The sequence below is a fragment of the Mangifera indica genome, unplaced genomic scaffold (genome assembly GCF_011075055.1).
Source record: "Mangifera indica cultivar Alphonso unplaced genomic scaffold, CATAS_Mindica_2.1 Un_0048, whole genome shotgun sequence".
Taxonomy (NCBI): Eukaryota; Viridiplantae; Streptophyta; class Magnoliopsida; order Sapindales; family Anacardiaceae; genus Mangifera; species Mangifera indica.
The window spans coordinates 40,565-67,210 of NW_025401140.1; the positions used below are offsets into that span (position 1 = coordinate 40,565).

The following is a 26,646-nucleotide window of genomic DNA, read 5'->3' on the forward strand; positions in this document are numbered from 1 at the left end:
TTACTTTTTAAAGTTTAAAAACTTTAGATAAAAGTGAAATATTAGTTTCTAAAACATTAGGGGAGCGAAAATAATAAACTTTATAACTTTTAATATAAAAAATAAAATAACTATTTTACAATTCTATTTAACAAAAAAAATTAACAGAAATTTGATATGAATAGGAGTTTGGGTTTTCAACTCCCATATATATGGGTTTTAGATCGGTGGGATATAGTCCTTTTCCCATACAAAAACCGGCTGACCCTGTTGGACTGAATCAATCAGGGTTTTTACTTTTTAGTCATTGAAACCCTATAAAATTCAGTCGTTTGACTCAAAAACTCGCAGAGCAATCTCTATGGATCCCCAACCAGAACCCGTCAGCTACATTTGCGGAGGTACCGTATTTAGTTTATTGAAAATATAAAATTTTTTGTGATTTTAATGAACATAATTTGATGGTGAGGAGAGGGTAATTTTTTTTTTATTGTGTAGATTGTGGAATGGAGAACACGCTCAAGCCAGGTGATGTGATTCAGTGCCGCGAGTGCGGTTATCGTATCTTGTACAAGAAGCGTACTCGTCGCAGTAAGTGTTATGGCCTTCAATCGTTTATAGTTATGGAAATTTAGCTTATTTGAGGCAGTCAGTATAAATTAAGGTTTTAGGGTTTTTATTTTTGTATCCCGAAAGTTTTTGTGATAAGTTTTAGGTGGACTCAGAATGAAGGAGTTTGATTGGAAGTTTTTGTAATGAGCTTGATTAGCGTTAAAGTTGGATTTGAGCTGAGTTCTGTCCAAACATGACTTGTTTCAAGTTTAGCTTGAACGGGTAAAGGGGTGGCACGAGTTTGTTGAGCTGGTCTTGAAGGAATTTCAAGTTCAGCTTGAACGACTTCACACTTAAAACAATATCCTTTTGATACTTATCTAAATGACATTGTTTTGCCAACTGTTTAGTTCAACTTGATGCAAGCTATGACAAAGCTCAAATTGATCAGAGCCGAATGGTTGTGATCTGGACCAAACTGAACATCCTCTAGTTCAAGCTCGGTTTGGCTTCCAGTTGAGCCAAAAACTCAGGTTTGAGCTCGATACAAACGAACTCAAGCCGAGCTCCATCAAGCCAAGTTGGCTTGGCTTGGGTCTAGCCCTATTTAGGGTTTTAAAGGATCAAGTCTGATAGTTATTAAATGGTTTGATTTGAATTGGTTTGCTTTTATTCTTATAGGTCTTATTCTTCATTATTAGTGATTGGAATTCTGTGGTGGGTAAATTTTATGCCCTTTCATGTATTTTTGAGTTTTGTTTGTGTTTTTATGGTAGACTATCGGTTCCCTTTTTGTATACTTTTATTGGTGCAAGTGGAGATGCAATCTGTTGTGTCAATGGTTGATGTTGTTAAACGAGTTAATGAATGCTAGAATGGGGCTTTAAAGAGATATGGTTATGTACATATTTCTTGAGCTGAAGTTAGTTGATAACTTTATAGTGATAGAGAAGAGATCGATTGGGGTGTTTGCGTATGTCTTATGGGATGAGGATAAAATGAAGTATTTGCGAACTTTAGATTTCGTATCATTGGAAAGAGATTGGAGCCTATATCTTTGTTCTTCAAATTCTTGGCTTGCACTATGAATAAAAAGCGTTGGAAGGACAAATGATAGTATGTTGCCTAGTTATGGTGCAAGCATATTTTGCATTTTATGTATATTTTCCGGGTGATAATATTTAAACTTCAGGTCCATGATGTATAGCCTAGGGCTGGATTCGAGCCGAGCCGAGCTCGGCTCGCAGCCAACTCGGGCTCGGCTTAGTTTTTTTATGGCCGGCTCGAGCTGAACTCGGCTCGGCTTGAGTTCAGTTCATTTTCGGCTCGGCTCATTTTTCATATCAAAATGATACCATTTTGTATATATATATGGATCAAAACGACGTCGTTTCGTATAAAAAAATTAAAAAAAAAAAATTGCCGAGCCAACCCGAGCCAGCTCGAGCTCGGCTCAAGCTCGATCGAGCCGAGCAGAGCCCGGCTCGTTTCAGGCTCGAACTGAGCCGAGCCGATCTCGAGCTCGAGCTGGCTCGGCTCGAATCCAGCCCTAGTATAGCCTGTGGACTTGTTCTTTTTTTTGGGTGTGAATGTTTATTTATACTGGCCATTCTTCCCATTAAGAAAAGGCTTCTACTAATTGGTATATCGAGGGGTTCTAATGTTGGAAGGCTTTGCTGAAATTCTCACCCATAGTCTCTCATGTTTACCCTGGTCATGTGTAATTGATATGAATCCTGGGAGAATTACACCCCAGTAGTTAGCTATTGAGTTTAGGGAACTCAAAATCATAAAAACCCCACATCAAAATCACATAGTTTTTGATATAGATCTAAATTTCATATTTTGCACTTGAGATTGTAACATATCATCATAATCTACAACCCTGATGCCCATATGAGATGATTGTGTGCTAGTTCCCTGTTAGACTTAGGCGAACATTACAATGTTGACGTCAACACTCGCACCATATAATTTCTATTAAGAGACATAATGGTTACTTTGATATTAAATGATATGAATTTTGAAAAAATCACACCTCAAAAGTTAGCTTTTGAGATTGAAGAGTTCAAAATAATATAAATTTGGATATAGGATCCAACTTCCATACCTTGCGCCTGGGATTGTAAAAGTAATTAATGAGTGAGCTCTCTTAATGTTTTGGTGCAACATATGTTGTGCTTTTTACTGAAATGTTTTACATTTTATACTCCATATTGATCAAACATTTGATTTTTAACATTAAACATTTTGGTCATTGCAGTTGTCCAATATGAGGCACGCTAGCCGATGGATGAGAGTGGACATGTATATGCTTGTGGCCTGAAGTGTTGAAGCGTACGACCATCCTGTTGGAAGTTGCAGAGATCTCTTGGTTTGTATGTCTATAGTGTTTGAACAAGCTTGGTCTTACTATCATTTAAGACTTACTTTCACCCAATTGGATGGTGATCGATATAATTAGTTGTATGTGTGTTTTGTGATGAAAGTATGTGGTGTTAATGGAACATTATCATAAATTTATTTGTGTTACAATTGTATACCATAGTTATTTAAATGATTGTTTTTTTTGTTATTTCCATTCCTCTCAATTGAATTCATCTTACTCTCTCATTCTAGCCGTTTCTTTTCTTTCAGTTCCTTTCACTATCCATCTATCACCCTATATCCACACAAAATCCAGAAATCTTCAACCCATCTTCCTTCTCTTTCTTTTCCCGTTCATTAGTTCTTTCAATGTATAATATCCTGTAAAACCGAGACCAATCTTTGGTTTGAATTTAACTCACCCTAGTTTGAGTACAATTTTAAGAGCACAAATGATAGTATTCTAAAGATAATAGTGAGTGTATGACTTGTATGCACTAACCATTGAGAATAAAAATCAAATCTTGCATCAGTTACTCCAAGGAAAAACACTTATTCAATCAATATAAATTCAAAAACATTTTTCTCAATTGTTTTTGTTTCACTCTCACTATTTTCAGGGTATATTGCATATTTACAGTGAGTTCCTTTTATACTGCGACAAGGTTTTGAAAAATTACAAATGATTTTTAATAATACAAAGGAATTAGCAATACTTCTTGAATAATGTGCCTCAATGAAATTAATCCATTATCAATCTCTTCTTGTGTCATGAGATTCAAGTCCTCAAATCTCTCGTCGTAACATAAGATTCAAGTCCCAATATATTTCATCCATAATAGATAACACTCAGATTAGGTTTGATTCAAGTAGTATGAATTTAAATTTGAGCTTGGATTGAATGGATTAAATTCAAGCCAAATATTGGATTTGTTTTTATAGTACAAATTTAGTTTAAATAGACTTGGTTCAAATCTAAAATAAAATTGTTTTAAAATCAAGTTAAAGTTTTAATTTGTCAAAATTAACCCAAAAAAAAGTTTTAGTTTGTCAAGCTCAACCTCACTTTTTTATATTTGAATCAATCTTAAGTAGGCTTTTATTTGAGTTCAATCCAGACCAAATCCAACCATAGATAAAATATATACACTACAATTATACGTATATACTTTTGATACACAATTTGAGTATATAAATAACATGTTAATGTGATTGAATGATTTTGAATTAAAGATAAAATAATACTCAATCACATGATGATATATTATCTATATACTTAAATTGTATACAAAAATTACGTACATGTAACATTACTCAAATATATAATAATTCATACAGGACACCTTATTTCATTTCTAAAGTTGAGCACTAGCACAACACATATACATCACGCAGCCATCCAGTAGAATACTATACGGTTGAAATTAATCTTTCCCCATTTTTTTTTTTTCTCAACACAATCACCAAAACGGGGAAAATTGATCTACCCATACCATAATTAAGCTTTCTCAAATTCACCGGGGTGGTGACGCTGTGTTGTCAGGCCAACGCCTTCATTTTGATGCTTCTGCCATCCACCGGTGTCAGCCCTGGAGTGAGCCCAGTAATACAAAATCGATGCTAGCAGTGATAACAATGTTAAAGCTGCTGCTGCAGCGAAGACACCTTTGCGAAGTGTGGCACAGGATAGGTCATTTCCAACAAAGAATCCACGGTATTTGGTGTGGTATGCATTTCTCGCTGACCCTGCCAATAAGCATGCTTCGGCTGCCAGAAAGCTAACCCTGTTGTCATTGTTCAAACTTCTGGTTAGTGCTTTTGAGTAAGTGTCACTTCATACACACTCCACAAAGTGGCCAAAAAAAAAAAAAAAAACTAAAGAAACAACATTTTCATAGGGTAAAACCCGGCATACTTGACATTTTGATCTTATCATGAAATCTAAATGGTAACACAAACTAAAACTATTTACAACAAAAACACTGCATAGCCGCCTAGCTCCAAAATCAATGAGGATTTATCAATCAGTACTTTGGTGTGTCACAATGTCAACTGAAAAAGAACCATTTTGTGTGATGAAATAGCCAGATATACCATCGATAATCTCCAAAACACTCCAACAGGGCATTCACATTCACAAAAAGATCAATTCAATTCTTCTTTTAAAAAAAACCCTTGTTATTTCAGAAACCTTAATCAAGTGTAAACCATGTTCTCTTCCTTCTAGACAATCACTATTCCACAAAATGAGATCCAAGAAAGTTAATAGAAATAAACCAAAAGCAAAGTACTCTTCTTACTAAAAAAAGTGTAACCATGTTCAAATTTTCAAACCTCCACCCACATATATTCAATTTTTCCCACATTAAGATACTTACTAAAGAGAGAAACAATGATAATACAATGAAAAATCTGCACACTTATGTTAACGGTTAAAGTTGTACTTGTGCTTGAACCTAAAATATATTGCTAGCATTTAACTAATTTTGTTATAAACTCTTATATACAATCTATTGTTCATATGAATTGTCGTGATAAGATGTGATTAAATTATTTTAAAATATTAAAAAAAAAAAAAGAAGAGTAAACAACCTAGTGCGTATTGTCCTGTATGTTTTTTCAAATAAATTAATAAAAAAATGTTTATATAAAATTATAATTATCGGTAACCCTTCATCAGATGATTTCCGATAACATCTCAAAAACACCCTCAGTTTTCACTTGGCTAAAACAAGTACACAAATTTCAACTTTCCATCAAAATCACCCTGCCACGCTTTCAGTTACAATTCCAAAATTTGTGATAAAAAATTCAAAACTAGAATTCAGCTAATACGTGAATGAATCAGAATAGTACAGTCGAGAGGGATAGAAAGGTAATTTTACCAGGAAACGACGAAGAAGACAACGGCGCAAGTGGTGTATAAGCGGCCTCTAACAAGGCCTTTTCCAAAGCAAAGACACCTCGTAACGCCGTTCAAAACAGCTTGACTCAACAATAGCAAACCAAACGCCGTCAATCCGTACACCGTCGACGCGTCCGTTGAGTACACACAGTAAGTCCGCTCATCGGACCGATCCAACACCACCTTAGCCTTCAAAAACAAAAAAAATAATCACTTAAATGTTATTTTCGAAAAACGTTAAAAAAAAAAAAGGAAAAAAGATGTAAGAGATACTACAGTGCTGCGACGTCGTTCCGCTCCGACGGCGAAGACGAAGGCTAAGAGATGCAGAAAAGTAACTACAGCTAAAATGGAGACTGACATACCCATGAATTTTTTCATTTTTTGTTATTTTTTGAGACAGCTTTTTTCGAATCCTGCTCTGCAGATATTTGTTTCCGTTTGAACGGGGTTTGGGTCGGACTTTTAATTATTGTCTTAATTTGATATTTGTGGAGGTTTAGATTTGGTGTGTCAGTGACCACTATACCTCTATGGTTTTTTCTTCTAATTCTAAATAATAAATCATTAAAATTATTTTTATTAAATGTTTCTATTTTTTTATTGAAAAGGTAGAATTTTTAAAAATTTTTTATTAATAAAATGGATTTTCAATTTTTTTATAGAATAATAAAACTTTTAATATATTTTATTAAAATATTGAATAATCATAATTAGAATTATTTGTTTTGTTTTATTTTTAAAGTAAATTTGATATCTTTAGTAATTAATAAAAGTTTAGTTTTTTTAATAAAATAATTTAGAAGTTTGGTTTGGTCATTAAGAAAATTTGAAAATTTAATCTATTAAATAAACATAATTAGAATTATCAGTAATTTATTCTCTAAATATAGTTGTCCCTATAAATCGGTTCCTGCCCTTTCTTTGTCATACAACACCGTCTCTTGAATTCAAGAGTTGAGAATGCCCCAACTTGTGCATTCCTCTCTTTCAAAGATTTATTCTGTTTTTCCTCAAATTTCTGGGGAGTTCACACTTTGGTCCTTCTCCCTGACACCACCATATTTGTTGCATAGCGACGATTTAGAGGTTACTCGAATTTTGGAAGTACAGATACGAAAAGTGAATTTTTAAAGAGATTTGTGATGACAGCATGGGGCTTAGGTAGGTTATCTTGTAACCCATCATTGATCTCATATGAGGGACAGGGCCTCACATCCACATTATAGACCTTTTCCAAATATACTTGAGTGGTTAAGACGTTGTTAGCCTGTTACTCTAATCGAACATAACCATTATAATTCATGGATTGGAGTGACTTACTGTAATGTGGGTTCTACTTGTAGTAACACCACCAATGAGTGCACTTGTTAAGAAATAAAATTATATGTATATTTTTTTTTTTATATAAATATGTACAAATATGGATGTATCATGATGCGATTAAGTGATTTGGTATTAATGATAAAGTAGTCTTTGTCCGACCTTAATTGCGCTGGTTTCCTTCTTTTTCTCAAGTCTTCCCTATGCAATTTCCAAGTCAACTGGCGTGTCTGGAAAGACTGGCAACTTTTCTTCAGGAAAGAAAGTGATTGCAGGAACTCAAGCTTCTATATTATCAACCAAGTTAGTGCATAGCCATAGTTTATTCTGCAATGGCTCGCTTCTCTTACATAACTTTGTTTGTTCTCTCTTTCCTTATACATTTTTGCCCTGCCGAAGAAGAGAAGGGGGTGAATTCAAGATGTCCAAGTTTCCGTTGTGGTTTCTTGGGCAATATCAGCTTCCCCTTCTCCAATCGGTCGCATCCGGATTGTGGGTTGGTGATTGTGCATAACTGCTCTGAACGATTTCCAAAGATTCAGATTGGGAAGGAGGGACATTGGTTTAGTGTTTCAGCAATCTCACAGGATAATATGATTAATATTAAGGACCCGTAACTTTTTGGAAACCTCAAGAAAAATTGCGGCCGCAACTACTTGAAAAATTTGACTCTTCCCATCTATCCTTTTCTCTCTTTTCGTGTGCCCCTCATTCAATCCCTGTACGAATGCCCCCTCAATTACAATATCCCAAAAAATTTCAGTCGTGCCTGCAACAACTCCCAGCACTCTTATATCTATCACACAAACCCAATTGATAATGTTCAATATGCTCCACCTCAGTGCTCACTTATTAACTTCCAAGTGAATAAGACACCAAAAAGTGTTGAATATTCTGATTTGTTAACGAGTTTATTCTCTGTTCAAGTGGATGTAACAAATGAATGCTTTGATTGTTTTTTCGCTGGAGGGCAATGCCAAACTGATAGAATGGGAAATTTTTATTGTTCTGGGACAAAAAGAACAGGCAACCGTAAGCTACAGCTTTTTACATAATGGTTTGTTCTCAATTTTATCTGTAGCTTTTTACTGATCTATATTCTATATAACCATTAACTTGTTGCAGGGGATGGGAAATTGAGATTTATGCTTGGCACTGGAATTGGTAATATCCCTTTTTAAGCAAATATTGTATTGTTTTTTTTAATTTTTTTAAATTTTTTGCTTATTCTCATGGTTTTAAAACCCTAACTAACCAATTTAACCAGTCCAATAGGAGTTGTGGTTAGGGTTAGATTTGAGCCAAGTTAGCTCGAGTTTAATTGCTAATTTAGCTCGAAACAAACTCCCTTTAGATGAGTTTGAACTCAAACCCAAGCTAACAGAGTATTGTACTGTCAAGCTTGAGCTCAAGCTTATAGGTGTTTAACTCGTTAGACTCACGACCTTGGAAGACCTTGAATCAAAACAGTCAACATAACATTATTTTGACCAATATACATCAAAACTACATTGTTTTGGGGGTCTACAATATTGAGTTAAGTCAAGTCTGAGCTTAGTTTGGAGTTGTCGCCAAACTCAAGCCGAGCCAAATTCAAACTTAACTTGGCTTGAGTCTAGCCTTAGTTGTGACCGGGTTTAGTGGACCAAATTTACCTATTATTAAATTGAGTAAATCACATCGAGTTATCGTTCAACCGATAGGGCAATGGGTAGGGTTGGATTTGAACCGGCCCTATTCGAGCTCGGCTTGAATGAGTGCGAAACGAGTCAACCCTATATAAGTTCGATCGAACTCGAGCTACTCGTTAAATTTTTCAATTAAAAATTTTAATACAAAACGACGTCATTTTGACTAATATGTATTAAAATGACGTTGTTTTAATAACGAAATAGTTAAAAACTCGAACTTAAAACAAGTCGAACCGAATTCGAGTCAAGTGCAAGCTTGGCTTTCACGAGCTCGAACTCGAACTCGAGCTTTGTTATATACAAATCGAGCCCAGCTCGAGCTCAAGCAAGCTGGAGCTCGACTCGCGTGAATCCAGCCTAGCAATGAGCATGCTGATAAATCCCAATCCCAAAAATTACAAAGCATGCAGGCTAAAAATCCATTGTTATATATAAATATAAGCCCAGTCCAAAACATTTCTTACTCTTTGCCTCTACTCTAGTTTTCCAGGAAGCATGACTTCATCTGGAGAATTAATTTTCCAGGGGCACTCATTGTCTTCAACTCAATAGTTTAAGATATGATGCAGATGCTAAAATCTATACAAAAAATTGAATTATCATCTCTGAATCATTAAAATTTGTCAAAACAAATTCAGATCTATATGTTCTAATGACTCCTTTTCTTTAATTAATTGCAGCTATATCAATCGTTATATCTGGAATGTTGATAGCTGTCGCCTTTTGCATCTACAGATCGTCACCATACACTTCAATGATGTTATGGAACAAGAAAAGTAAGAGTCACCAGAACATTGAGCAATTTTTAAGGAAGCACGGATCACTTGCGCCTAAAAGATATAGTTATTCTAATGTTAAGATTATGACCAATTCATTCAAACATAAACTAGGCCAAGGAGGATATGGAGGTGTTTACAAAGGCACACTACATGATGGTCGTTATGTTGCAGTGAAGGTCTTGACTGAGTCTAAAGGTAATGGTGAAGAATTTATCAATGAGGTTGCTAGCATTAGTAAGACTGCTCATGTCAACATAGTCACTCTTTTAGGCTATTGTTTTGAAGGTCATAGGAGAGCTCTTATTTACGAGTTTATGTTGAATGGATCTCTAGAGAAGTTCATATATGAAAAGAATCCATTAAATTGGGAACTATTGTACCAAATTGTAATGGGAATAGCTCGAGGGCTAGAGTATTTACATCGTGGTTGCAACACAAGAATTTTGCACTTTGACATAAAGCCTCATAACATTCTTCTTGATTAAGATTTTTGTCCAAAGATCTCCGATTTTGGTTTAGCTAAAATTTGCCCCAACAAAGAGAGTATCGTATCGATGGCAGTTGCACGGGGGACTATCGGTTATATTGCTCCTGAAGTATTTTCAAGAAACTTTGGAGAGGTTTCTCACAAGTCAGATGTTTATAGTTATGGAATGATGGTTTTAGAAATGACTGGAGGAAGACAAAATAAAAATGTTCAAGTTGATAATAGCAGTGAAATATACTTTCCACATTGGATTTACAAACGCCTTGAAGAAGATGAAGAGCTTGGATTGGATGGCATTTCAAATGAAGAGGATAAAAATTATATAAGAAAGATGATGATAGTGAGCTTGTGGTGCATACAGACTAAGCCCTCAGATAGGCCAACAATGAGCAGAGTGATAGATATGTTGGAAAGCAATCTTGACATGCTGCAAATCCCACCAAGGCCTTTCTTAACTTCTCCTTCAAGATCGCAACTAGATTCTTCGACACTGTCATTAAAGTAATATTGTAATTCTATGATGTACCAGATTGCCCCAACAAAGAGATTATTGTATCAAGAAAACTTGAATTCATTATCATAAATAGATGCCATAGTTTAAAGTGTGGAAGACTCAACTTTTTTCGATGATAAAATGCAGGTTGTTAAGAACTGTCATAGAGTGCAATGAAAGTATAACTAAATGTTAGGAAACGAAAAAAAAATCAGTTACACAAAACAAAGACATATTAAGCAAACAAGCTATTAATACAAGAAATATATTTATATAAGAATTCAGGATAATGTAATTACAAATAAATCCCCTGTTAAATTACTTATTCTCGTGGAGATTCAACTGGGGAATATAATTAAATTACAACTGATCATCTTTGCAGGATTGAATACAATTTTTTTTTAATTATATTTTTGGCTGCACAATCCTGACAACCAGTGGGAGGGTAAACGACTGAAAAGGGAAAACAATTATGTAGTAAAAAGTTAGGCGGCCTTCAAATTAAATTCTCCAAAGATTGGTTTTCATCAATGTGCTCCCATCTGGGATATGCAGCTTGTTCAATTTTCACATCGATCTGTAGTTACAAAAGGGATGTTATCCTAAATTCTTATCCTCACCTAATCGCCTGTCACAGAAGGGCATGTTAAAGCAAACGAGAGCATCTATCCTTGCATGGTAACATTAGAATCAACTGCCGTCGGAGAAAAAGTAGCAAAGCAATAAACAAATAAAAAATTTCTCAGGAATATCAACAACTGAAAAGTTGCCTTAAGTTGCGCTTGAGCCGGTAGAGCTCAGTGTAAGCTGAACCAACCTCCACAGGAAATTATGGACACCGTAGTTGGTCTTGAACAAGTCAGCCAACAGTCCAGCATCGCAACCTCCAACTGTACCCCATAGACCCATTATCCCTTATTCATTCAAGACGGTGTCACCTGTTAAGTCCCGAATTGCTCCCATGTCAAGATTTACTTTACTAACCTCCGAAGGTAAAAGCCGATAACAGATAACCCTATTCTTTCAATCTACATGTAAAATAACTTTAGATGGTTTGATATCATTCTCTAGAACATAATACCAAAACCAAATTGACATTTATACAAACTCCTACAGCTCCAAGTTTACAATCCTCCGCCGCCCCCACCCCAAACTACATTTCTCCAATCACAAGAGCTTATTCCTTGTCAAAACCAATCTCTGAAATGACATTGAAGTTTATAATCTAACTGGCCCATCTGGTCTGTACTACTATTCAGTGGTAATAAACTCAGTTCATATCTGTACTGTAAACAGGCAACTTAAGCTGTAAAAAAATAGCCCCAATATAATTGATGCCAAAAACATAATTATTACCTATAATTTACCACAGAAGGGACCGGCTTGGATGGCCAATCCAAGGGAGAGATGGGGAGAGAGAAACTATTGGATAGAAAGGAAGCGTATGGAGCGAGGAGATTTAAAATTAAACCTTAAGGGAAAATGTTATTTTTTAAAACTTAATATAAAAGAAAAATTGTTAGTTTTTAGAGTCTAAAAAGAAAAAGAGATAAAATTTTAGTTTATTTTTAATATTATTGATAAAATAACGATTTAACATTTAAAATTAACAGATTTAATAATCTATAGATGAGTGTTTTGGCTTTTAAAAGAAAATTTGTGAGAATTTGGGAAAATAGTAAACTTTGAGTAAGAATAAGTCCTTAAACTAAAATTAAATTCCTAATTTAACTGATGCTATCTCTATAAATGATTATTGATTATAAATTATTGTTATATTTGATAAAATTTAGTAAATATAAATAATTATTATGTTTAGTTTATGATAATGAAGAATACTAATATACTACTTTATTTAAATGTCTTTAGATATAATTATTTTAAAATATTTTTTTATATTACTTATTATATTAATTAAAAATGTCGTTATTTTTTTCAAAAATAATAAATAAAAATATAATTTTAATAAAATCAAGTTTAGTTGAATAATCTTTTAATATATAAAATAGAGATAATAATAATATTACATCTTATATTATATTATGTGTTACATCACTATTAATAATAAAATTATTAAAATTTTTTATCATTTATAAATCAAACATAATAATGTAAGTTATAAAAATAAATTACTATAGTAATATTTATTTATTCCAAATCAATTACCTTTTAAATAAAAGGAATGATAGGAAGAAGAAGGAAAGAAAGCTTGAGTTTTGATAAAAGTAATAGAGAATTAGACACCCTATAACTTAAAACTCTGCAAATACGCCCTTCAAGCATAGAATATTGTACAGAACTGTTTCAAAGATACGCAAGTCTCGATAATTTAATATATGTAAAACTAATGAATAAAATATCTAAAACTTGTTCTTACGTCTTACCATTAAGATTTAAAAAAAAAAAAAAAAAGTGGTAAAACGGGTTTTTTTTCCATTTTATTTATGATTTTACAATAACTTATGTTGTGGATCAGATTGAAAATTGTACACAACAGTACATTCTTCATACGTACGTTCTCAGTATTAATGTTCTAATGAGGGACATAAAATTGCAAGTAATGAAATAAACCACTTTAAAAAATTCTTACAAAAATAATGTTCAGAAACTATTTTTGAACATATTAACCAAATGAGATCCATGAAATTTTATTTATCTTTTATTTTTCAGAACCAAAAAATGATTTATCTCACTAATTTCTTTTATTTTTGTTATGAAAAAGCTTTTATAGACATTAACAGTAATGGATAAAAAGGGTGTAGTGTGAAAACTTTACAATTATAGGGTTACTTGGATATATTTAAAATATTTGGGGATATATTAAGAATTATCCGTGATTGAAAAATAGATTATTAGATTTGCCTAAATAGGGCTGTGATTGGAGGAAAATGGGAAATGTAGATTAGTTATTGACGGTTAGAAATGATATGTCAGTCATGTGGGGGCAGATGTGAAGGACACGTGTACGGTCATATTTGAGAGATTATTTGACTATCTTATTATTATCCCAGAAAACTGTACCACGAAAATTTGATATTTTTTCCGGGTATGAAGAGTCGCTTTTGCGCGCCAAGCTTCACCATGCCAAACAACTTATAATGAAGACAATTTTGTGAGACAACTTGGGATCAGAGGTGTTCAAAATTATTTGATAATCGAAGTGAATTAATTTTTAAATAAAAAATCAAATCAAAAAATAGATTATTTGAAAATTTTGTTTAGATATTGATTCAAAAATATAAAAAAATCGATTTTTTGATTTATGTAATTTTCAAAATTGATTAATCAAATTGAATTAGTTTTTAAAAAGTTGAATAAAAATTTAATCAAATATTGAATATGTTTTCAAAAAAATTAGAAAAAATAATAAAATTTGATTATTTTTTGAAATTGGGTTAAAAAACTGAGTAACAAAATTCAGTTCGATTAAATTTTAAATTGATTCAATTTTTATTCACGATTTTTTTCAAACCAAAAATTCGGTTGGATTCAAAAAATTGATAAATCATTTGATTAACCGATTTTGAATACCTCTACATGAAATTGTGGTACACAACTGAATCAATTTCACACACAATATATATCAACAAAAAAATTTGAAAGTGCGTCGCTCAACAATTCAACAACACAGTTACATTGATATTGGTAATATACCTTTTAAACCAAATATCGTATTGTTTTGTTATTATTCTTATGGATTTAAAGCCAGTCCCTTAAATAAAGTGAATCACATTAAGTCACAGTTGAACCGTTAGGTCAATGAGCAAGTTGACATCACCTATACACTTGAATATATATATATATATATATATATAGAGAGAGAGAGAGAGAGAGAGAGAGAGAGAGAGAGAGCTGATGTCCTAGTTCAATTGCCAATCTAACCAGACGGATCATGAAAGCCCCAAGCTGATCCCTTGACTAAGTCAAGTAAGCTGCCGAAAGTCAATCTGTTTTCATTAATTTACACTGTAGTGGGAGCTGAGAAGGTTTACTTTCGTCTCTAGCTAACCAATGAAAATGGGTTTCCCAACTCTAGTCTGACCCTGCAATTTTCAAGTCAACAAGCGCGTTCTGCTTTTGAAGGAGAAGCAGCTGGGGCTCTATATTGAGAAGAAGAACAGTGAAGAAACATTATGATATAGAGAAAGCTTGAAATGGCTCTGACTCGTCTTGTGTTTTCTGTTGTGTTCTTCGTCATCTTTTATCTTTTTCTTCTTTGTTTGGCTCAAGATGAAAGGAAAATCAATCCAAAATGTCCACCTTTCTCCTGTGGTTCACTGGGTGAGATCGGCTTCCCTTTCTCCAATCGAACGCATCCCGAGTGTGGCTTATGCACAGTAGATGACTGTGACAAAACTTTTCAGAAGATTCAACTGTGGAATCATGGGCCACAGTTTTATGTTTTAAGCATCTCTCAGGATAACATGGTCACCCTTCGTGACCAGGAACATCTAAATCTGTCGGACAGCCATAACTGCGGATCTTTAAAAAGGTTGTCTATTCCCATCTCTCCTTTTCTCTCTTTTGAAATCCCTTACAACCAAAACGTTTTCCAATGTTCTCTCACTTATAATAAGCCCAAAGATTTCGGTTTGGCTTGCAATGACTCCAAACACTTATTTCTCTACTATCTTCCTACTGCTAAATTGCCAGATCTTCTGTCTCAGTGTTTACATATTCCCTTCAGTGTGAATAAGACACGGCAAAGTGTTGAATATATCAATTTGTCGACTTATGAATTCGCCTTGGGAGTACATGTGACACAAGAATGTCTTAGTTGTTATAAGGAAGGAGGGCAATGCCAGACTGACCGCGAGGGAAAGTTTAATTGTTCAGTGACAGTAAGAACAGGTATTACAGTGAAGTAGAAGGACTCTTTCCTGATACTACTAGTTTTACTTTCCATGTTTTACTCTGTTTTCTTTACTATCCATTTTAACTGCAACTGCATTTAGCTTAATCTTTATCTTGCCAACGTGATTGTGATTGATAAATGGTTTATAAAAAAGGAGAAAACTAAAAACAAATGTTAAACCGCACATATTCCTTAATGTACATATGCTAAATCGATAATGGTTTCTAGATTTTACATAATTGTTTTGCTCAATCTTATCCGTACCTTTTTACTAATCTATATTCTATATAACCTTTAACCTGTTGCAGGGGATGGGAAATTGAGATTTAAGCTCCGCATTGGAATTGGTAATATACCTTTTTAAACAAATATCGTATTTATTTATTTTTTTCTTATCCTCGCTGTTTTAACACCCCCAACGAACCAGTTTACACCGAATAACCAGGACTTGTGGCTTGGATTGAATTTGAGCCAAACTAACTTGAATTTGATTATCAACTCAACTTGAAACGAGTCGAACCAAGGAGTTGTAGTACTATCAAGTTTGAGCTCGAACTAATGGGCATTCAACTCTCTAGCCCAACGGATTTGGGAAAGCTCAATTTAAAATGGTTCAAACGATATTATTTTAATTAATATAAATCGAAATGACATCATTTTGGTGGTTTTCAATGTTGAGATAAGCCGAGTTTGGGCTTGGCTCAAAGTTGTAGCTAAATTCAAATTGAATCGAACTCAAATTTAACTTGGTTTAAGTCTAATTTTACTTATAATTAGTTTGATTTGGGTAAACTTTTAAAGTGAGATATTGGTCAGTGGACCAAATTTATCCGTAATTTAATCGAATGAAGCACATGGAGTTACGGTTCAACAGTCAAGTCAATGGGCATGCTAACTTTACCATGAGTTTTGTAAATATTTTAGTAATTGTAAGGACTTCAGTCAAACATTTCTTATTCTTTGCTTTTACTCTAGTTTTCTAGGAAGCTTGATATCATCTATGAAATTAATTTTTCAGAGGCTCTCACAACCTTCAACTAGTCTAAGATATGATGCAAAGCTAAAATCTATACAAAAGTTTGAATTATCACCTCTAAACCATTAAAATTTGTCATAACAATTTCCCATCTGTATGTTCTAACTACTCCTTTTCTTCAATGAACTGCAGCTATATCAGTCACTATATCTGGAATATTGATAGTTGTAGCCTTTTGCGTCTACAAATCATCACCATATACTTCGATGGTCTTTTGGAACAAGAAAACTAAGAGTCACCAAAACATCAAGGAATTTTTAAGGAAACATGGATCACTTGCGCCTAAAAGATACAATTATTCTGATGTTAAGATTATAACCAATTCATTCAAACGTAAAGTAGGCCAAGGAGGATATGGACGTGTTTACAAAGGCAGGTTCCATGATGGCCGTAATGTTGCAGTGAAGGTCTTGACTGAATCTAAAGGTAATGGTGAAGAATTTATTAATGAGGTTGCTAGCATTAGCAAGACTGCCCATGTCAACATAGTAACTCTTTTAGGCTATTGTTTTGAAAGTCATAAAAGAGTTCTTATCTATGAGTTTATGTCGAATGGATCTCTAGATAAGTTCATAGGTGAAAAGAATCTGTTGCAGTGGGAAACATTGTTCCAAATTGCAGTAGGCATAGCTCGAGGGTTGGAGTATTTACATCGTGTTTGCAACACAAGAATTTTGCACTTAGACATAAAGCCTTATAATATTCTCCTTGATGACGATTTTTGTCCAAAGATCTCTGATTTTGGTCTGGCTAAAATTTGCCCCAACAAAGAAAGTATTGTATCAATGGCAGCTGCACGAGGGACTATCGGTTATATTGCTCCCGAAGTATTTTCAAGAAACTTTGGAGAGGTCTCTCACAAGTCAGATGTTTATAGTTATGGAATGATGATTTTAGAAATTACTGGAGGAAGACAGAATAAAAATGTTGAAGGTGATAATAACAGTGAAATATACTTCCCAAATTGGATTTACAAACGTCTTGAAGAAGATGAAGAGCTTGGATTGGATGCTATTTCAAATGAAGATGATAAAAAGTGCATAAGAAAGATGATAATAGTAAGCTTGTGGTGCATACAGACTAACCCCTCAGATAGGCCAAAAATGAGCAGAGTGGTGGATATGTTGGAAAACAGCCTTGATTTGTTGCAAATCCCACCAAGGCCTTTCTTTTCTTCTCCTCCAAGATTACTTCTAGATTCTTCAACATAGTTGTTAAAGTAATATTGTAATAGCATGATGTACCAAAATTGTCCCAACAAAGAGAGACTTGTGTCATGAAAACTTGAATTCATCATCATAAATGGATGTCATAGTTTCAAGTGTTTTTTTCAGTGATAGAGTGTAGGTTGTTAAGAACTGTCAGACTGAAAACAAACTAGAGATAAAAATCAGTCACACAAAAGAAAGACATACTAAGCGGTCCAGCTAATAATGCAAGGAATATATTTATATAAGAATTTAGTACAACGTAATTACAAATAAACCTCTTGTTAAATTACTTATTCTCTTGGAAGATTCAACTGGGGAATATAATTAAATTACAACTGATCTTTGTAGGACTGAATACAAATTTTTTTTAGTTATATTTTTGGCAGCACAATCCCGACACCTAGTGGGAGAGAAAATTAATGAAAAGGAAAAAAAAATGTAGTAAATAGTTAGGCGGCCTTCAATTAAATCCTCCAAAGATAGGTTTTCATCAATGTGCTCCCATCTGGGATACGCAGCTTGTTCAATTTTCACATCGGTCTGTAGTGTTGGGATCATTATCTTTACTGCAGTAATGTTAATAGAGTTGATTCTTTCATAAGTTGAATCAAAATATGAAGCTTGTGGGCCTGGAAATTGCTGTAGAGGCCCAAACATAAGCTAATGACTCTTGCATAGTTCCAGGTCTTATTTTCTCATTTACCATGCGATCCAATCTTTCTTCATCACCGCAAGGTCTTGTTTCTGACCAATTACAGAAAGATCGAGGTTTCTTGTGCTGCAAATGCAACCCAGAAAACTACTGTTGCATTATTCCCTCGAGATAAGTGAATTAGAGTAAAATTGCCTGAGAGTATTTACTATCTAATCATGGAGTAGATTCAAGCCCGTTTGAACTTAAGCCCGTTCAAGTTGGTGACGGAAAAAACAGTGTCGCCAGAAAGGTAATTGACCAAGTGAGATTCAGAACTGCAAAGATGGTAGGCTAAATCTTCACTATTTTTTATTCAGCCCAAAATTTCTAGTTCATTCTCTTGTATTCTTTCAATAGGATTTACGAACAATTAACTACTTTCGTGCAGAGAACATCTGTACAGTTACAGGCTATTTGATCATTCGATTTTTCCTAGGAGGTGAACATTTAACCTTGTTGTATAGCGGTGACTCAAAGTCTCGCATGGGTTACTCGAATCAGTGGTTAGACTTTTCAACCCGAAGCCTTAGCATATAAAGGTAAAATTATTCTCATACATGATCAGATTTTTCTCGTACATGTTAGATCCCTTTTCCCTCTTCACACCATCTTCTAAACTTTTCTCACAGGAGCTCCAAAAATTCTTCGAAGTCTGTGAAAATGAGAAAGATGGGCAATCGTTTTATGGCAATTAAGCTGTGAATTTTCTTGGCTGTCGTTCATCTGAAGGTTGTCAAAGTCAAATAAGCTGCCGAAAAGTCAATCTGTTTTTATCAATTTACACTGTAGTGGGAGCTGAAAAGGTTTACTTTCGTCTCTAGCTAACCAATGAAAATGGGTTTCCCAACTCTAGTCTCCCCTGCAATTTTCAAGTCAACAGGCGCGTTCTGCTTTTGAAGGAGAAGCAACTCGGGTTCTATATTGAGAAGAAGAACAGTGAAGAAACATTATGATATAGAGAAAGTTTGAAATGGCTCTGACTCGTCTTGTGTTTTCTGTTGTGTCCTTCGTCATCTTTTATCTTTTTCTGCTTTGTTTGGCTCAAGATGAAAGGAAAATCAATCCAAAATGTCCACCTTTCTCCTGTGGTTTACTGGGTGAGATCGGCTTCCCTTTCTCCAATCGAACGCATCCCGAGTGTGGCTTATGCATAGTAGATGACTGTGACAAAACTTTTCAGAAGATTCAACTGGGGAATCATGGGCCACAGTTTTATGTTTTAAGCATCTCTCAGGATAACATGGTCACCCTTCGTGACCAGGAATACCCAAATCAGTTGGACGGCCATAACTGCGGATCTTTAAAAAGGTTGTCTATTCCCATCTCCCCTTTTCTCTCTTTTGAAATCCCTTACAACCAAAACGTTTTCCAATGTCCTCTCACTTATAATAAGCCCAAAGATTTCGTTTGGGCTTGCAATGACTCCAAACACTTATTTCTCTACTATCTTCCTACTGCTAAATTGCCAGATCTTCTGCCTCAGTGTTTACATATTCCCTTCAGTGTGAATAAGACGCGGCAAAGTGTTGAATATGTCAATTTGTCAACTTATGCATTCGCCTTGGGAGTAAATGTGACAAAAGAATGTCTTAGTTGTTATAAGGAGGGAGGGCAATGCCAGACTGATGGCGAGGGAAAGTTTAATTGCTCAGTGACAGCAAGAACAGGTATTACAGTGAATTAGAAGGACTCATTCCTGGTACTTCTACTCTTTCTTTCCATGTTTTACTTTTGTTTCTTTACTAGCTATATTTCCTGCATTTATAGGAACTGCATTTAGCTATCTTGCCAGCATGATTGTTATTGATATATGGTTAATAAGAATGGCAAAAAATGAGAACAAATGTTAAACCACACCTATTTCTTAATGTAGACATATGCCGTTAAATCTATAAAACCCCAGTAGAGAGCGGACGAGGGAAGGGTCTATCAGCCTGTTATCATCTTCCGTCATAGCTTCAATGACTTGTTTTCTCACTGACACAAAAATCTGAGGCCACTTTTGCTTCAAATGCAACCAACAATAAGATTCTCTTGAATTAGGTGAGTAAGATTGATAAAACCTCTCCTTCATCTAAGTCTCTTGAGCAAAGGCCAAGCGGGGAGTAAGGCACAACATCCCTTCTACTAGGCCCTTAGGTTACCAGGTTAGAACCCCTTCATTTAAGCCTCCTAAACCAGGCCAACTGGGGAGTAAGGTGCAACCTCCCCTCTACTGTGCCTTTAGGTTATCAGGTTGGAACTTCTCATGGACCTGTACTACAATGGATTTGGATGGAATTGTTGCAAACATTAGGCTTTGATACACACGATTGGGCTACCACAAAAGTACTATTGGGTTTTTCCCATCTAAAAGCTAACTCAAGGGGTGAGACTTACATACCCACACAACTTAATTACCACCCAATGAGTGATACTCAACAGTTCCTGGGGATAAGGATGTAAATTGGAGTAAAATTGCATGTAAATATTTAGTTTCTGCACCTGTTCAATTAGAGGATGTGGGTTTGTAAAGATTAGCACATAGCTCCTGCACAAGCTTAGCATGACAAATAAAGAATGCATGCTTTCCACATGTTTATTGAACTCCTCTAGAACAAGTAGCTAATAATGACAGCAGAACACAAAACATCCCCAGGCTGAGAGATATCTTAAAATGGAGCCTTACCAGTTTCCAGATAGTTGGCAGGTAAAATCGCTGTGTAAGACAGGATTATGTGGTGTGGTACTGTATTGCTTGCTACTGCAGAAACCTCTCTGTCTGTTTGTATGAATTGCATGGATTCTGTGGTGCGGTATTGTTTTGCTTGCTAGTGCAGAAACCTCTTTGTCTGTTTTGTACGAATGTGTGCCCAGCCTTGAATTCAAGTTGGAGGTATAAATCCTCTGTCTCATGAAAGAGAATCAGAGAAACAGCCCTTGTTCATTTATTCTCCGCCCCACTCCCTACTTCAACTGCGAGGACTTTTCAAGGAAACAAATTTATCCTCAATTAATGGTCTATCATAATGACAACTTGTGGTGTTTCAACACCTCTTGAATTTAAATCCTCTGCTAAATGAAACATGGATAAAGAAGAGAACCTGTTTCAAATTGAAGAAAGATTCATAATTACTTTCATCAAAGAGCCTCTTCAAAATGCATAGAAAGATTCCTGAAATATCAGTAGATTTTCGTCTCCATGCATCTTTTCTCTGCTCTATTCCCTACTTCACATTCAATGACTTTTCAAAACAGAAAGTCTGCTCCTCAATTGCAGTGTTGCAATACCGTCTATTGAATTCAAGAATTGACAATTCCCCAACTTGTAATTCCCTTTCTTTCAAGATATATTCTGTTTTTCCCCCATTTTTTGAAGAGCTCACATTGGTCTTTCTCCCTGACACCACCATGTTTGTTGCATAGTAGCTATTTGAATTCTGTAAGGTGTTACTTGAATTTAGAAAGTACGGATTTGAAAAGTGAACTTTTAATGAGATATATGGTGATATCAGAGAGATTAGGTTGTCTTGTAGCCCACCATTTATCTCATAGTATGGATCTTTTTCACATACATTTCAAGTAAATGTAGTGGTTAGATATCTATCCATTTGCTCATCTAGTCGAACATATCTGGTGTAACTGATGGATTGGAATGACCTATTATAATTCAGAAATGACTTATTATAGAAATGCTTGTGCGCTAAGTATCTGGCGGCTAAAGTTGTTTATAAAAACTGTGTTAGGAGTATAAGTAAACGAGTGAGCAAAGAATTAGAGTTGAGGCAAAAGAGAACAAAGAAATCTGTTAATCTTCACCCTGTTGCATTTTTATTTTATCTTAGAATTTTCTCCAATGTACGTGGGTTTTCCGTATTGAGTTTTCTTTCTATAAACTTGTGTTCCTGTATTTGAGTATTTGTAATTTGTTTTTATCTGTGTTTGGTGACCATGTTCAGAATTTTTTTCTGTACGTCAAATCCCTCTCCTCTTTCTCACAACATTTTCTGACGGTTTTTCAGATGTCCACCATAAACTTCTCCAAAGTCCGTGAACCATTTAGTAAAAGTTCCATTTTGTTTGTTAATGCCATCCAAGATTTTTCTTCTCTGGGTCCTTGTCTATACGTGTCTCAATTCCAAGGCTTCGAAAACTTGACCGGATCAATTAGTTCAACCGACTAAATCAGATATTGACTCTAAGCTTTATCTAATTTATGTTGAAACTTAATTTAGGTTTTGAGTCAATTAAATTCGATAAACCTGATAAACTAGTTAAACCTGACAGTATCAAATTTGACCAAAGTTTGATTATTTTTAAAAAATTTGATTATTTTAGATTAAATTGAATCAATTTCCAAATGCCTATAAAAAATATAATACAAAAAGTGAAAAAAAAAAAAAGAAGGAAAAAAAATGACATTTCATATCTATTAAAATAACTACTTTATAAATTAACTTTTAAAATTTTAAAACATCATATGATTGTAGTATTAGATAATCTGTAAAAAAGTAAATTTCTTCTGTAGGTAATGGTTTGAAGGATTATATATATATTTTTTTAATAATGAAATTAAGACATTTTTTTATTTAATTATTTTATTGAGATGTTTTAATTATTCTATTAAAGTGCAAAATTTGTCAATTATTTAAATATTATTTTTTAAAAATTTATTATAACTAAATAATAAATTAAACGGGTTAATTAAACTGATTGAATTGAAAACCACTTAGATAACTAATTCAATGACTTTCAGAGTACTAAAACATTGGTCAATCCAACGTGGAGCCCATTAATGAGTTTCTGTACAGTAGCCAACTGTCAAGGCTTTTATTGTGGAAAAGTTCTACAGAAGCAGTCTTTGTCAGACCTTAATTGCACTTGTTTCGTTCTTTTTCTCAAGTCATCCCAGTGCAATTTCCAAGTCAACTGGCGTGTCTGGGTGGACTGGCAAACTTTTCTTCGGGAAAGAAAGTGAACGCAGGAACAAAAATTTCTATAGCAGGAACAAAAATTTCTATATCATGAACGAAGTTAGTGCATGGCCATAGTTTATTCTCCAATGGCTCGCTTCTCTTACATAACTTTCTTTGTTCTCTCTTTCCTTCTACATTTTTGCTCTGCCGAAGAAGAGAAGAGGGTAAATTCAAGATGTCCAAGTTTCCGTTGTGGTTTCTTGGGCAATATCAGCTTCCCCTTCTCCGATCGGTCGCATCCGGATTGTGGGTTGGTGATTGTAGATAACTGCTCTGAACAATTTCCAAAGATTCAGATTGGGAAGGAGGGACATTGGTTTAGTGTTTCAGCAATCTCACAGGATAATATGATTAATATTAAGGACCCAGATCTTTTTGGAAACCTCAAGAAAAATTGCAGCCGCAACTACTTGAAAATTTTGACTCTTCCCATCTCTCCTTTTCTCTCTTTTCGTGTGCCCTTCATTCAACCCCTGTACGAATGCCCCCTCAATTACAATATCCCAAAAAATTTCAGTCCTGGCTGCAATAACTCCCAGCACTCTTATATCTATTACACAAACCCAATTGATAATGTTCAAAATGCTCCACCTCTGTGCTCACATATTAACTTCCAAGTGAATAAGACACCAAAAAGTGTTGAATATTCTGATTTGTTTACGAGTTTATTCTCTGTTCAAGTGGATGTAACAAATGAATGCTTTGATTGTTTTTTTGCTGGAGGGCGATGCCAAACTGATAGAATGGGAAATTTTGATTGTTCTGGGGCAGAAAGAAGAGGTATCATAAATTATGGTGCAGTACTCAGGCTGGTTCCTGGTTACTGTTTGTGCTGCTTTTCATGTTGTTTGGTTACTTGCCAATTTACAGTAGATTTAACTAAGTTGCTTTAGTTTTAATATCATTCAACCATACAAACTCTTTTCTAGTTTCTACTTAAATTGCCCTCTGGATTTTGATTGATTCCTTAACAGGATTAAGAGTAGGGGTGGACTGGATCAAATTCATGTCTTGGACTAGTTGTTGGAGCTCCGATGACACTGTTTACACCGTCGGCAGCCCTCCAATGACTCTGTTCACCAGCTCAAATGATCTCAAGCTTGAGTGGGGCACTATGCCTTCAATCCGAACTCAAGCCTACCCCTAGCTTGGATCAAATCCACCCCTGATTCAGAGCTAAAGTAGTCTCATTTGGGAAGTTCTGACTTTCCTTAGTGCAATCATATCTAGGATTTGGATGAAATAAATATACTCACATATGGTTTTTATTATCAGAACTAACACCATTATTTTGTTTATATTTTAACTTTTGTCGTAGGAAAGGGAAACTTGGCAATGAAGCTAGGCCTCGGACTAGGTAATACACCTCTTCAACCAAAGTTCTCGGCTGCCTATGCTTCTATTAAAAATATTTGGTTAGTATTTTTATGGTTTTCCACAAAAACAGTGTGCCGATAAAAAAGTTTACCCTTTTTTTATCATTAGGTGTTGGAGTTGGAGGGTCTGGTCTAATTGCGGTTCTGTCTTTTATTATTTGGTGTCGCAAGAAACAAAGGTGTAATCCCACAATCTTCAATTCAAGGGACTGTTCTTCTGACCCCTCCTCAAGGTCGGAGCTGGAAGTGGGTGGTGCCTATTTTGGGGTCCCCATATTCTCCTACTCTGAACTTGCAAAAGCCACTAACAATTTTAGTCATGAGAAAGAACTTGGAGATGGAGGCTTTGGAACAGTATACTATGGTAAGCTATTGGAACCCTTTAGATAAATTTGCTTAATGAAAGTAGAAAAGAGAATTTGGGACAGTTGACAGGTTGCTGAATGGCCTATTTGATTCTTTTCAATCAGCGAAACTTCGCGATGGGCGGGAGGTTGCAGTAAAGCGCTTATACGAGCACAATTACAGAAGGGTTGAGCAGTTCATGAATGAAGTTGAAATACTCACACGTCTGCGTCACAAAAATCTTGTATCCCTTTATGGCTGCACTTCACGGTTCAGTCAACAGGGTCTCCTTCTTGTGTATGAATATGTTCCTAATGGTACTGTTGCAGATCATCTCCATGGTAATCTAGAGAAGCCAGGTTCATTAACATGGCCTATTCGTATGAAGATTGCAATAGAAACAGCTAGTGCATTGGCATACCTCCATGCTTCTGATATCATACACCGTGATGTGAAAACTAACAACATTCTTCTTGATAGCAATTTTTGTGTAAAAGTTGCGGATTTCGGGCTTTCCAGATTGTTCCCCACTGATGTTACTCATGTCTCAACTGCTCCACAAGGATCTCCAGGCTATGTTGACCCTGAGTATCATCAATGTTATCAGCTAACAGATAGGAGTGATGTATATAGCTTTGGAGTTGTTCTTGTTGAGCTCATATCATCAATGCCTGCTGTAGATATAAACAGGCACAGACATGAGATTAATTTGGCAAACTTAGCAATAAACCGGATCCGGAAACACGCAATAGAAGAGCTGTTCGATCCATTACTAGGATACCAATCTGATGAAGAAGTTCAGAGGATGTTAACTTCAGTTGCAGAGTTGGCATATCTATGTTTACAACAGAACAAGGAAATGAGACCGCCCATGGATGTGATTTTGGAAGAACTGAAGAGAATTCAAAATAGAGAATGGAAATTGGAGGATGTCAGAGATGAGAAAGGTGATAATGAAATGCCAAAGAATATGCACCCACCACCATCACCATCTGATTGCGATAATCTTGCTTTGTTGAAGCATATCAGATTGCCATCTTCACCCATTTCTGTGACTGCCAAATGGGTTAGTAATAATACCACACCTAATGTCAGTGGCTAAGATTTTTGGTTTCTTGTTTCTGGATTTTTGGGTTGAATAGTGAAAATATGTCATCAACGCACATCAGCTCATATTTTTTTGCTGTTTATAGAAGTAATATGCAATATCTGTAGGCTCAAGCAAGAGAGCATGTACATATGTAAACTAATGGTGAATGGAGCAACTTCAAATTTTGCAAGAGAGCTCTGAAATGGCCATACCAGTGTTCATATTTTGCAAATATTCCAATCATGGTTATCCTTTTAATGATATAGTTGAGTATTTTTTTTTTTAAATTCCTTTTATCGTGATACAAATCTTAAGAGAATCATACTTTAAAAGTCAACTATTGATATTAAAAAGTCTACGGTTAACTCCATATCAGAATATATACTTTTTGCTTAAGGATTCAACTCTCATACTTTTCATTTAAGATTATAACAGATTGACACTTTTTTCAACCCCTTATTCTTGAATTTTCAAAAGGACCACCAAAAACATCTCCAAAGTTTGATAT

General features: G+C 34.8%; 4 protein-coding genes and 1 pseudogene across 7 annotated transcripts; 4 read left to right on the plus strand and 1 right to left on the minus strand.

The window, feature by feature from the left end:
* The first annotated feature begins 222 nt into the window (after window positions 1-222).
* On the plus strand, window positions 223-3,106 carry LOC123206749 (DNA-directed RNA polymerases II, IV and V subunit 12). The gene is made up of 3 exons (XM_044623975.1): window positions 223-380; window positions 478-570; window positions 2,795-3,106. The coding sequence occupies exons 1-3, from the start codon at window positions 341-343 to the stop codon at window positions 2,815-2,817; spliced, it is 156 nt and encodes a 51-aa protein (XP_044479910.1). The 5' UTR covers window positions 223-340; the 3' UTR covers window positions 2,818-3,106.
* A 1,113-nt stretch (window positions 3,107-4,219) lies between these two features.
* LOC123206747 lies at window positions 4,220-6,249 on the minus strand. Its single transcript, XM_044623972.1, has 3 exons — window positions 6,080-6,249; window positions 5,784-5,992; window positions 4,220-4,682 (listed from the first exon to the last, which is right to left on the minus strand). Exons 1-3 carry the CDS (start codon window positions 6,182-6,184, stop codon window positions 4,397-4,399), a joined length of 600 nt encoding a protein of 199 aa, XP_044479907.1. The 5' UTR covers window positions 6,185-6,249; the 3' UTR covers window positions 4,220-4,396.
* Window positions 6,250-9,679: 3,430 nt separating this feature from the next.
* LOC123206751 lies at window positions 9,680-10,654 on the plus strand (annotated as a pseudogene).
* Window positions 10,655-14,453: 3,799 nt separating this feature from the next.
* LOC123206750 (PR5-like receptor kinase) lies at window positions 14,454-17,800 on the plus strand. Its single transcript, XM_044623976.1, has 3 exons — window positions 14,454-15,427; window positions 15,740-15,778; window positions 16,600-17,800. The coding sequence occupies exons 1-3, from the start codon at window positions 14,731-14,733 to the stop codon at window positions 17,676-17,678; spliced, it is 1,815 nt and encodes a 604-aa protein (XP_044479911.1). The 5' UTR covers window positions 14,454-14,730; the 3' UTR covers window positions 17,679-17,800.
* Window positions 17,801-18,396: 596 nt separating this feature from the next.
* On the plus strand, window positions 18,397-26,332 carry LOC123206758 (LEAF RUST 10 DISEASE-RESISTANCE LOCUS RECEPTOR-LIKE PROTEIN KINASE-like 1.1). 4 transcript variants are annotated; one of them, XM_044623985.1, is made up of 6 exons: window positions 18,397-18,658; window positions 18,761-18,911; window positions 19,002-20,039; window positions 24,646-24,684; window positions 24,813-25,067; window positions 25,174-26,332. In XM_044623985.1, the coding sequence occupies exons 3-6, from the start codon at window positions 19,343-19,345 to the stop codon at window positions 26,148-26,150; spliced, it is 1,968 nt and encodes a 655-aa protein (XP_044479920.1). In that variant the 5' UTR covers window positions 18,397-18,658; window positions 18,761-18,911; window positions 19,002-19,342; the 3' UTR covers window positions 26,151-26,332. The 4 variants fall into 4 exon arrangements, with proteins under 4 accessions (XP_044479920.1, XP_044479922.1, XP_044479921.1 ...); XM_044623987.1 differs by having other exon boundaries at window positions 18,397-18,622; XM_044623986.1 differs by having other exon boundaries at window positions 18,397-18,911.
* The last annotated feature ends 314 nt before the right edge of the window (window positions 26,333-26,646 follow it).

Bases quoted from the DNA above. Each gene is read 5' to 3' on its own strand.
- LOC123206749 (XM_044623975.1), top strand. From the start codon at position 341: ATGGATCCCCAACCAGAACCCGTCAGCTACATTTGCGGAG. The intron at 381-477 runs GTACCGTATTTA...TTTATTGTGTAG, and splicing joins CGTCAGCTACATTTGCGGAG to ATTGTGGAATGGAGAACACG. The intron at 571-2,794 runs GTAAGTGTTATG...TGGTCATTGCAG, and splicing joins CAAGAAGCGTACTCGTCGCA to TTGTCCAATATGAGGCACGC.
- LOC123206747 (XM_044623972.1), bottom strand. From the start codon at position 6,184: ATGAAAAAATTCATGGGTATGTCAGTCTCCATTTTAGCTGTAGTTACT. The intron at 5,993-6,079 runs GTAGTATCTCTT...TTGTTTTTGAAG, and splicing joins CGGAACGACGTCGCAGCACT to GCTAAGGTGGTGTTGGATCG. The intron at 4,683-5,783 runs GTAAAATTACCT...CAATGACAACAG, and splicing joins GTCTTCTTCGTCGTTTCCTG to GGTTAGCTTTCTGGCAGCCG.
- LOC123206750 (XM_044623976.1), top strand. From the start codon at position 14,731: ATGGCTCTGACTCGTCTTGTGTTTTCTGTTGTGTTCTTCGTCATCTTT. The intron at 15,428-15,739 runs GTATTACAGTGA...AACCTGTTGCAG, and splicing joins TTCAGTGACAGTAAGAACAG to GGGATGGGAAATTGAGATTT. The intron at 15,779-16,599 runs GTAATATACCTT...AATGAACTGCAG, and splicing joins TAAGCTCCGCATTGGAATTG to CTATATCAGTCACTATATCT.
- LOC123206758 (XM_044623984.1), top strand. From the start codon at position 23,393: ATGGCCATAGTTTATTCTCCAATGGCTCGCTTCTCTTACATAACTTTC. The intron at 24,685-24,812 runs GTAATACACCTC...TTTTATCATTAG, and splicing joins GAAGCTAGGCCTCGGACTAG to GTGTTGGAGTTGGAGGGTCT. The intron at 25,068-25,173 runs GTAAGCTATTGG...CTTTTCAATCAG, and splicing joins CTTTGGAACAGTATACTATG to CGAAACTTCGCGATGGGCGG.